General features: G+C 36.6%; 1 protein-coding gene across 1 annotated transcript in view; it reads right to left on the bottom strand.

Moving 5' to 3' along the window:
• The window catches only part of TMPRSS11A (transmembrane serine protease 11A), a 60,116-nt gene that overhangs the window by 6,410 nt on the left and 41,441 nt on the right, over positions 1–12,265 (bottom strand). The window contains exons 7-9 of the mRNA XM_030314500.1: positions 10,736–10,774; positions 8,418–8,589; positions 226–485 (exon numbers count right to left, since the gene is read on the bottom strand). Coding sequence (XP_030170360.1) covers positions 226–485; positions 8,418–8,589; positions 10,736–10,774 — 471 coding nt within the window. The remainder of the gene's footprint in view (positions 1–225; positions 486–8,417; positions 8,590–10,735; positions 10,775–12,265) is intronic.

The raw sequence follows: 12,265 nt of genomic DNA, 5'->3' as shown, positions 1-12,265 counted from the left end.
CTCCTCTCTCTTGATTTACAAATCACAAGGGCCGAATTTGCCATTTTATTATTGTTTTTGCTTTAGTTAGTTTGAGTTGAGTTTCTGTCACTGACAAAGTAAGAGCTCTAACTAATCCAATCAAGCTGTGTGGAAATGGCTGGCAGGATATATTAATGGAGATTAGATTAAATCACACTGTCCTAAATTGGATTTAGAGCTCTGTGTCCTTTCTGAGATACCTACCACCGTAGAAAAGTGCTCCAAATCCTGTGATATAAACAGTTGAATTGGGTTGGAAGGATGCAGAGGCTTCTGGCAAACAAACCCGGCGGATGTCATCAGTAAAGGTGACCTTGGGAGAGAACTGTACAACAGCAATGTCGTACTCTCTTGCTGGGGAGTGATATCTCTCATGGACAATAATTCTTCTGATATTTCTTTTCATTAATGGAGGGTTGATTGTTGTTCCAAAGCTAACAGTCCATTGATGTGGATTTGCATTGCTGGAAAAGGTTAGAAATGCATATAAACTGTACATATAAACTGCAGCACTATAATAACTGCATGAAGGCTAATAACTCCATCTTAAAAATATTTGGTTGTATGATAGTTTCCTTTGACCTTTAAATATAGACTATTGCTATTTTGAAAGATAAACTGTATACAAATAGCATCTTAGAGCTGAAATCCAAATAAGAATTATTGAATTCTAGAACTGTAAAGCATATAAGCTATCATTCATTTATCTCTTCAGCAAATATTTGTTGAAATTCTGTATGCTAAGTCTTATTTGAAGTGCTGGGATTAAAGTGGTGAACCAGACAGAAAAGGTCCCTGCTGGTGGCAGTATTCAATTCCAGTGAAGGAAAAAGAGCAAAATGAATTAACAGATAAGTAAATCCAAGCAGTGATAAGGGCTATGAATAAAATAAAATAGGGTAGGGGAATAGAGTACAGGGGGGTAGTTAGATAATTCTCTTTTGAGAATAGGATGTTTAGGCTGAGACATGGTTTATGGGGAATTAGCTGTGAGAAGGCAGGGAGACAAATTTCCAGACAAACTTCCCAAGGCTTACATCAGATGGGCTGCAGTTCGAGACCCAAGGGAAGAGTGGTGGGGCATGAGGCTGGCGAGGTAGGCAGGAACCAGATTTTAGAGTGTCTTATAGGTCATGAATAGTGTGTTTAGATTTTATTCAAGTGATATGGGAATTCACTGGATAATTTTAAGACAAGAGTAATGTAGTCTCATTTACATTAAAAAAAAATCACATAAGTTCTTTCTGGAGAATAGATTGTTGGAAGGTAAGAGTGAATGAGGTAAAAGTTGTCAGAAGTAGGAGCGCCTGGATGCCTCAGTCAGTTAACCTTCTCACTTCAGCTCAGGTCATGATCTCACAGTTCTTGGGATCGAGCCCCACATTGGGCTCTGTGCTGAAAGCACAGAGCCTGCTTTGGATCCTCTTTCTCTAAAATAAATAAACATTTAAGAAAAAAATTTGTCAGAAGTCTTGTGAAAGATGACCAAGTATGGATGACTTCTAGCTTGTGAGCAACTTTTAGCTTGTGGGCTCGCACAACTGGCAGATCATGGTACATATGGAGATTGGAAAGGTCATTTAGTAATAAAAGATCATCTAGTAAAGCCTTTGTTTTATACATAAGGAAAATAAAACCTAGATAGGTTAAACTATTTGCCACGTATCATGTCTGCTTGCCTCTCTCTGCTCTTCTCTTTATTGGACATGGTCTCCCATCAAAATCTATTTATTAGTAGCAAGATTAGTATTCTTAACTAAGTACTTAACTAACACCGTCCATGAGGGATAAGCAGAAACAGATACTGCCCATATAGATACTTGTTCCTCAACCTAATTATTTCCTAATAGGTAGCTTTAGTCATAGAAAGAAGCATATAAACATATCATAGGGTTTAAGTCCAATTTGACAGCTGTAATTGTGTTGGGATTATTATTTTTATCTTTACGGGAACTTAAATTTAAATTTTAAATCGTGTTTTTATACACAGTTTTGATGTGCAAAAATAATGAGAAAAGCTAAATAAAAATGGTTTGTGAACACAATTGTTCATTTGCATAAATATATTGACATTTTTGTTTATAAATAAATCTCTTGTGAATTTTATTTGTGCAAATCTGCTCCCTCACCTTAGTCATACCTAGATAAACTTAATATAAATCAAGTATTTCGAACTTGGAAGTGCAAAGGACAGACCTTGAATTGCATTTACTTAAATGATCATTTCAGAACTTTCAAACAAAACCCTGATACTATTTAATACAACTTGTATTTGTTACATTGTGGACAGAAAACCTGAAAGAAACACCTGACATGAAAGATCCTAAGTGAAGATTACAAATAAACTTAAAAAAATTTTAAACTGGGCCCAAATAAAAAAAATGATAATGATAATGAGTATAAAACAGTAATTCAGATCCCAGACTAAATTGTAAAAATTGAAAGTGTGATTCCTGGGTTGGAAACTATCCCTATAAAAAGGATCTGGGAATTTTGTTGATTATTAGCTTGAAAATCGATCCACGTGATAAGAGTTCTTAAAGGGTTCAGTCAGTATAAGAGTGCAATGATATCAAACAATCTCAAACTAGGGAAGGCCATAAAAAGTCATTTGGTCCTCTCACTGATCCAGTGCTTGAAAGATGGAACTTTGCATGAGGCAGACATACATGCTTGTGTTCAATTCCACCCTCCCCTAACATTGTGACCTTGGGCAAGTTACTTAACTTTTCTTATTTTGCTCAGTGAAAAAAAAGCTTATCAAGCATTGTTTACTTAATGAGGTGAGTGTGAGTGTAAGAATTATGTAAAATCAATCCTTTAAAAATTTTTTTTAAATGTTTATTTACTTTTGAGAGAGAAAGAGACAGCATGAGCAAGGGAGGGGCAGAAAGGGATAGAGACACTGAATCTGAAGCAGGCTCCAGGCTCTGAGCTGTCAGCACAGAGCCTGATGCAATGTGGGGCTCGAACTCACCAACCATAAGATAAGATCATGACCTGAGCCACAGTCGGAGGCTTAACTGAGTCACCCAGGTGCCCCTATGTAAAACCAATCTTAAGGATCTAATCAAAAATTTTTACCACACTGGAGCTTAATAAGTGCTAATAGTTGTTGTAAGAACACAGTCTCAGGTAGCAATTGTCTATGCTTGAACCCTTCTGCAGATGGGAACATCGCCTTTCCCTTAGAATCTCTTTCTTCACCTTGGAATCCCTTGCATATTTGAGCAGCTCTAACTATTGAAAGTTCTTCCTTGGGGCGCCTGGGTGGCTCGGTCGTTAAGCGGCCCACTTCGGCTCAGGTCATGATCTAGCGGTTTGTGAGTTCCAGCCCCGCGTCGGGCTCCGTGCTGACAGCTCGTTGGAGCCTGGAGCCTGCTTCGGATTCTGTGTCTCCCTCTCTCTACCCCTTCTCCACTCATGCTCTGTCTCTCTCTCTCTCTCTGTCTCTCAAAGATGAATAAACATTAAAAAAATTAAAAAAAAAAAAAAAAAAAGAAAGTTCTTCCTTGATTCCCTAATTCTCTTGCACAGGAAAGTGTCTCAGACATAGGCTTTGAATGGCAAAGTAAACCATACAATTATATTATCACCTTTCTTTACCATCCAACACTCTATAGTTTGAGAACATTTCATTTTCTCAATTTTTCTTTGAGTGTGTTGTCCAGGACAGAACTCACTATCCCAGTCAGGATTTGACCAACAAAGAGTCTGATGTCTCCTTTATTTTGAAATCTGCATTTCTTTTAATTCAATTTAAATCATAATGTAGTTTTGTGAACAACTAACTCATAGTAGGATATTTTCTGAAAAAAATTTTAAGCAATTTGCACATGTTAAAGCACAAATATGCTTTTGGTACTGATATACTTAGATTTTTTTGACTCAGTGTAGAGCCTTACATTTATATTTACCAAAATTAATCATTTAGTTCTTGCTTATGATTCTAACATAATTAAAGTCCTGTTGAAATTTGTTTTTCTTACCCACATTTGTTATCCTTTCCAGCATCTATCATCAGCTACTTTGTTGATTATAACTTCCACATCACCTACCAAGCCTAGAAAATACATTGTCTAGGACACAGTGCAGAATAAAGATCTTTGGTGGGCCATAAAAAACATCTGCAGTCTTTCAATAGCAATTCTTAATCATCATCCTTTAGATAGAATTGTTCAGTTACTGAGCTAACTATAACCTTCCATTCAATTTATATTATTTTATTTTTTCAAAAGCCCTCGCATTTTACTTTGTCATTATGACATTAGTCATGCTATCTCATTTTTTAATATGTTTATTTATATTTATTTGGGAGGGGGCAGCATAGAGGTGGAGAGGAGAGAATCCCAAGCAGGCTCTGCGCTGTCAGCACAGACCCTGATGTGGGGCTCAATTGCATGAAATGTGAAATCATGACCTGAGCCAAAATCAAGAGTTGGACACTTAACTGACTGAGCCACCCAGGCACCCCAATCATACTATCTATTTTGAAGAGTGTTTTGGTTCTTGGAAGCATGATTTAAGGAAGACACTGACAAAATCAAGAACATGTAGAGGAGAAGAAGTAAGATTGTAGGGTATCTGAAGCTGATGTTGTGAAATAAAGTAGTGATATTTATTTTCACATATGGTTTTGAGATTCTCATTTATTTTATATTATCTGGCCTGAAAAAGAGAAGATAAGGAATTAGTTCTCTCCATGGTTCTATGGAGAAGGAAATAAATTTGATCCCTGATGTTCCAGATAAAAAAAAACAAATATCAGTGGATAAAAGTTATTAGGTTGCAGATTTGATGTTCATTGTTATAAGGATATTTGCAAAAGTGGATCCATCTACCACAAAATTGGCTGACTTGGAGCTAGTAAGTTCTCCTTACTTTGAGATATTAGATTCCCAACTAGGAAACTAGGGATTTCTTTGCATTCTAACATATTGGCCTGTTGAGCTCTGATGTCTTTCAAACTTTAAGAATCTAAGTCTCTATATTCAAATTTAGACTCCGGTAGACAGAATTACCATGGTATCAAAAGTCGGAATTTTATTTGCAAATATCTTCTCCCATTTGGTGGGTTGTCTTTTTGTTTTATTTTGTTGATGGTTTCCTTCACTGTGAAAAAGTTTTTGAATAGTAGTATAGTTTTGGTATAGTTTAATTTTGCTTTTGTTTCCCTTACCTGTCTAGACATGTCTAGAAAAATGTCTACAGCTAATGTCAAAGAGATTGCTGCCTGTGTTTTCTTCTAGGAATTTTGTGGTTTCAGGTGTCACATTTAGGTCTTTAATCCATTTTGAGTTTATTTTTGTGTATGGTGTAAGATGGTGGTCCAGTTTCATTCTTTTGCATGTAGCTGTCGAGTTTTCCCAGCACCATTTGTTGAAGAGACTGTCTTTTGTCCCGTTGTATATTCTTGCCTCCTTTGTTGTAGATTAATGGGCCATATAATTATCGGTTTATTTCTGGGATCTTTATTCTGTTCTATTGATTTATGTGTCTATTTTTGTATCAATATCATACTGTCTTGATCACCACAACTTTGTAGTGTATCTTGAAATCTGGGATCGTGGTTCCTTCAGCCCCATTCTTTCTCAAGATGGCTTTGGTTATTTGGAGTCTTCTGCACAGTGAAGGAAACCATAAACAAAACAAAAAGGCAGCCTACTGAATGGAAGAGTATATTTACAAATGATATACCTGATAAAGGTTAATAATCAAAATATATAAAGAACTTGTACAACTCAACACCAAAAAAACAAGTGATCTAATTGAAAAATGGGCAGTACGCCCAAATAGACATTTTTCCAAAGGGGATATACAGATGGCCAACAGACACATGAAAAAATTCTCAACATCACTGGTAATCAGAGAAATGCAAATCAAAACCAAATGAGACATCACCTTATACGTGTCAGAATGACTAAAATTAAAAAGATAAGGAACAACAAGTGTTGGCCAGGTTGTGGATAAAAAGGAACCCTTAGGCACTATTGGTGAGAATGTAAATTGGTACAGCCACTTTGAAAAATCATATGGTAGTTCCTCAAAAAATTAAAAATAGAATTACTGGGATGCCTGGGTGGCTCAATCAGTTAAGCCACTTTGAAAAATCATATGGTAGTTCCTCAAAAAATTAAAAATAGAATTACTGGGATGCCTGGGTGGCTCAATCAGTTAAGCATCTGACTCTTGATTTGGGCTCAGGGCAAGATCTCACAATTTGTGAGTTTGAGCCCTGTGTCAGGCTCAGTGCTGATGGTGGGGAGTCTGCTTGGGATTCTGTCTCTCCCTCTCTCTCTGCCCTTCCCCTGCTCCCATGTGTGGGCTCTCTCTTTCAAAATAAATAAACTTTAAAAAAATAAATAAATAAAAACAGAATTACCATATATGACCCTGTAATTTCACTACTGGGTATTTATCCAAAGAAAACAAAAACACTAATTCAAAAAGATCTATGCACCCCAAATGAAAACTATAATGAGATATCACCTCACACCTGTTAGTATGGTTAAAATCAACAACATAAGCACCAGCAGGTGTTGGTGAGCTTGCCAAGAAAGGAGAACCCTCTTGCATTGTTGGTGGGAATGCAAACTGGTGCAGCCACTCTGGAAAAGAGTATGGAGTTTCCTCAAAAAAGTTAAAAATAGAACTACCTTACGATCCAGCAATCATACTACTAGATATTTACCAAAGGATACAAAAATATGAATTCAAAGAGACACAGGTACCCTGATGTTTATAGCAGCATTATCTACAATAGCTAAATTATAAAAACAGCCCAAATGTCCATTGGCTGTTGAATGGACAAAGAAGATATAGTATATATGTAATGGGATATTACTTAGCCATTTTTTGCCAAAGAAATTTCAAGCCAATCTTGCCAATTTCCAAGCTAATTTCAAGCCAAATCTTGCCATTTGCAACAACATGGATGGAGCTAGAGACTATTTTTTTTTTTAATTTTTTTTTTTCAACGTTTTTTTTTTTTTTTTTTTTTTTTTTTTTTTTGGAACACAGAGAGACAGAGCATGAACGGGGGAGGGGCAGAGAGAGAGGGAGACACAGAATCGGAAACAGGCTCCAGGCTCCGAGCCATCAGCCCAGAGCCCGACGCGGGGCTCGAACCCACAGACTGCGAGATCGTGACCTGGCTGAAGTCGGACACTTAACCGACTGCGCCACCCAGGCGCCCCTATTTTTTTTTTTAAGTAGGCTTCAAGCCCAGTGCAGAGCCCAGTGCTGGGCTTGAATTCATGACAATGATCTCAAGACCTAAGCTGAGATCAAGAGTCCAACGCTTAACCAACTGAGCCACCAGTTATCCCAGAGCTGGATGGTATTATGCTAAGTGAAATAAGTCAGAGAAGGACAAATACCATGTGATTTCACTCATCTGAAGGATTTAAGAAACAAAACAAATGAACAAAGGGAAAAAGAGAGAGGCAAACCAAGAAACAGACTCTTCACTATAGAGAACAAACTGATGGTTACCAAAGTGGAGGTGGGTGGAAGGATGTGCTTAAAAAGTGATCGAGATTAAGGAGTACACTTGTTGTGATGAGCTCTGGATGTGGTATGTAAGTGCTGAATCATTAAATTCTACAGTTAAAACTAATGTCACACTGTATGTGAACTAACAGGAATTTACATAAAAACTTTAAGAGAAGAAACTAAAACAAAAAAGGTATATACACCCCTATGTTTTATTGCAACATTATTTACAATAGCCAGGATATGGAAGCAACTTAAGTGTCCACTGATAAATGAATAGATAAGAAAGATTTGATATATATTGATATATACATATATGTACATATATGTGTGTTTATATATGTGTGTGTATGTGTGTGTATGCATGCATATATACATATATATATGTGTGTGTGTGTGTGTATATATGTATATATATATATATATATATATATATATATATATGCATACACGGTGGTTGCCAGAGGGGAGAGGTATTGAGGGATGGAGAAAATATGGAATAAATAAGTCACAGGAATAAAAGCAAGCATAGGAAATATAGCCAATGGTATTATAATAGCGTTGTATGGTGCCAGATGGTAGCTACATTTGTGGTAAGCATAGCATAACATAAAGAAGTTGAATCACCATGTTATACACCTGAAATTAATGTGACATTTGTGTCAACTATACTCCAAAAAAGCCACCAAAACCTGTGAGAACATGACGAATGAATGCTAGGATAAGGACTACTACCCTCACTGACTTTGCAAATACGTATGCAACTATAACACATTAGAAAAAAGCCTGAAAGAAAATTTTCTCATTTACCTCGGTAATATTGGGGGACGTTGGTTATTAATCAGAACATAATACTCAGTTTTTTAGCAGTAGTGAGGGCCAACTTACAGTCAATAACTTACTTCTTAAAGCAGTGTGCTGCGGTGATGAGCCATGTATTACTAATCAAGGTGGCCCCACACTGATGTATGTTATTTCGCTGAAGGGAAGCTTGCCATGGCCAGGCAGCCTTGGCTGCAATGTCTCCAGACATTATTCTGTTGACTATTAATGGAACAACTCGTTTACCACAACCTGTAAGAGATAAAATCACTAAGTTATAAGAAATATCTCCATAGTCTTTGATTCAGAGTACCTAATAGAGTACTAGAATGCAATATTTGCATCTATCATTATGTAAACATGTACAATATTAACACCTATCCTCTGTGTTTCCTGATATACTGATGTTTTGCTCATCCCTGCATTTATAGATGTGGGTATATATATTGCCCACTAAAGTTATGTTAAACTAGAAAGTGTAGGGGCGCCTGGGTGGCACAGTCGGTTAAGCGTCCGACTTCAGCCAGGTCACGATCTCGCGGTCCGTGAGTTCGAGCCCCGCGTCGGGCTCTGGGCTGATGGCTCAGAGCCTGGAGCCTGTCTCCGATTCTGTGTCTCCCTCTCTCTCTGCCCCTCCCCCGTTCATGCTCTGTCTCTCTCTGTCCCAAAAATAAATAAATGTTGAAAAAAAAATTCAAAGTGTTGATATATCACACAAAGTTATGTTTCCTGAAGACTTATGGTATCAATTATCTAGATATCCTGGGAGCTCCTACTATAATTTTTGCTTCCCAGTTTCAGATGATCCAGCGTGTTACTTTGACACATTTTTATACAGTAAAAGTACAAGTTTTTATCCGTAGAACTCACCAGACAAGTAATTGCCCATTTGCTGAAACTCCTTCTCCCATACATTTTTCTGTATGACTAGTTCCTAAGGTGTGCATGGGTTAACATATAATGACCAGTTTCTTACTCTTCAGGGTGAAGAGTTCCATGTTTCCACACAAACATCCCATTCACTATTGGTGGGACTAAATATGTACTCTATTATGTGTGTCAGATCAGAGATTACTTTGTTGCTTAAGTTCCTAAGAATTAAGCCTGTTTAGAACATGGTGCTAATAAGGAAAATATAGTAGATTCAATTCTTGTTCCAACTAATTAGGTATCACAAGAGAAAACTCATTTTACTGATACTGACTACACTCCATTGTGGCCAGTCATTGTAGAAATCTCCACCATTCTGCCATTACTCTAGTTTAGACAACCATTTTTCTCATCTGGAGGGTTGGAACAGCTTCCCAGCTCATCGCTCTGCCTCTAGTCCTGCTCTTCTAATCCATTCTCTATACTGAAATCTGAGTGAGTGACTTCCCACTGCCCTCCAAATGAAATTGAAATGTTTCAGCATCATTCTGGTCCTTGATCACTATTAATCATATCCATTTCCCATGCTCCCCACCCCCCATTCTATGTTCCAGGTACACTGACATTTTTCAATTACAATAAATGACCATGTTCCTGCTTTTCTAATGACATTTTTACATACTGCTCCCCCTGGTAAGGACACTCATCCCACTTGTCACTTGACTCATGGTCTCTCCTGTCTTAGGGATCACTTTCTGACTCTATGAGACCAGGTTAAGCTGACTCTGTGATTGGCTCTCATAGCACTGTGCACTTTCTCTGTTGTAGCATTTATCACCCTATTTTAACATTTCCTGATTTATTTATATTTTCCCCTACCTTTGAACGATTAATTTTAGAGGAGGGATCTTGTCTTATTCATAGTGGTATTCACTTTCTGGCACTAGGTAGATGTGAAAAAGATATTTGTTGAACAAATAAATGAATGAATGAATAGATACATATAGTTTGTTTGTAAGACACAGAAACAAATGCATGAATGCTTTTGCTCAAAGTCATCACCACTTTGATTAAATCTTTCAAAATTTAGGCCATAGTGATATGAAGGGAGTGAGTGGAGTTGGTGTCAATCATGAAAATGAACATAATAAGCACATTTTATAGCTCAGTCACGAATAATGGAGTCTATTTCCTCCCCATTTATCACTTTCTCATTATTTCCTTTCTCAACAGAAAGAACATTTCATAGCATTTTTCAAAATTAGAAAAGCAAGCCCATTTATTCCAAGCCAGAAATACATAGTTTATTCAAATTGCCCCCAAATTCCTACCATGTAAAATGTTTTTATTGAACATGATGTAAAGATTGGTTTCAGAGCTAGAAAAAAAATACTTGTTTATTGTCCAATTGTTATTCTCTTCCAAAGAAAATGTATGACATGGATGGGAAATTATGAGCTAATATTTGAAGATATTTTCTCTTCTGATGTGGAAATTGAACTTTTCTTAATAAGCTAACTAGACTTACATGCTTGGACAGTTAGCTTTCCTGTTGATGAGCTCATTGCTGAAAAACAAAAGAGAACATAGAATGATAATATGATATTCTCTCAGTTGGTCTCAATAACCAGAAATTACCAGAGGATATTGACTACGTATGGATTCTAGACAGTTGAACAAATATTCAGGAGAATGGCTACCCAATAAAACAGGATATGTATACAATTTTTATAGAGATTTGTAGGCAACCTCTAATTAGGTGGATAAATCCTCAAGCAGTGGGTGATTAAGGCACAAACAGTGGATGATTAAAATTCATAAATAGTTTGTGTTAATACAGAACAGTTGTTTTCTAATTGTGTAGGATACAACCTCTTTGGATTTCATTTCAGGGGTGAAGTGAAATGGGGAAAGAGGCAGCAAGTAGACAGGATCTCCAGGCTCAAATCCAGCCTCAGTCAGAACAACTCTGCTTTTATTTCTTCTATTTAAGCTTTCGCATAAAGCATTTTTTTGGTCAAAGCGTTTAGGAATGAAAAAATAAAGCACCCAAATAAACTATATTGAATAATACTTCTAAAACACAGTTTCTAAAGTATCAAAATGATTTTTTTCTGAAGAATAAACTTGTGTATTCTTATCCAACATCTGCTAAGTATTAGTAAAGACCAATTATTGGAGAGAATATAAAGTTAAATTCTGTCAATTTCCAACAGTTAGGATTCTGACAAAGGAAACATGAGAATTTAAATTGAAATCAGTGGAAGGTTATATGAAAACTGTGATGATTTTCAAGGTAAAAAGGCTTATGAGCAGAATGAGGATGAAGTATTTATTTCAACCAGTGAACATAACTAATTTTTACCAAAGAATTTTACTTTTCATGTGTAGGAGAGAAATAAACTAACGCCTTAGACATGAGAGTGACCCTCTAACATACTTTGAGTTGAGAGTAATTTAGTAATTAGGGCTCTGCACGCTGTAAGTAACATCAGAGGAACTGGAGCACACATGAACCAAATGTGAACAGTGAGCTGCTCTTTCATAACTATGGTGTTTGCAATGCAAAGAAGTTGATTTTAGCTTTGCTTTGACACATTGCATCCCATAAAGGACCCACACCACATAGTTTTGTTTTTTCCTGAAAACAAAACAAAACACAGATTCTTGACAAATGACAGATAATCTTGGGCTGCAGGGTTATTTCTAGACTTGGTTTAGAATTTTGGCAGTTTTCCATTCATTGGGAATCCCCCAGATTGAGTGTTCCTAGAGAGCAATGATTTTGCCTGTAAAAATTGCCTTGAGGATAATACTGAGCTTTTCACTAAATGGGTTTTCCTACGTGCTAGTAAACACTGATCCTTTTACATTTGGAAATTTTGAAACCATGAAGGTTCTGGCTTATTCTACTACTAATCACATGCATTGTGTACAAAGCACATGTACAACCTACTAGCTTTCTAAGTGGTAATGGCCTATTTGTTGCATATGTTCTACTTTCTTATATATCCTCATGCTATTTCTATGGTTGTAGGAAGAACAAACATTATTAGTG

The sequence above is a fragment of the Lynx canadensis genome, chromosome B1 (genome assembly GCF_007474595.2).
Source record: "Lynx canadensis isolate LIC74 chromosome B1, mLynCan4.pri.v2, whole genome shotgun sequence".
Taxonomy (NCBI): Eukaryota; Metazoa; Chordata; class Mammalia; order Carnivora; family Felidae; genus Lynx; species Lynx canadensis.
Note: the sequence above shows the minus strand (reverse complement) of the source record. Positions and strands in the feature narration are given on the sequence as shown.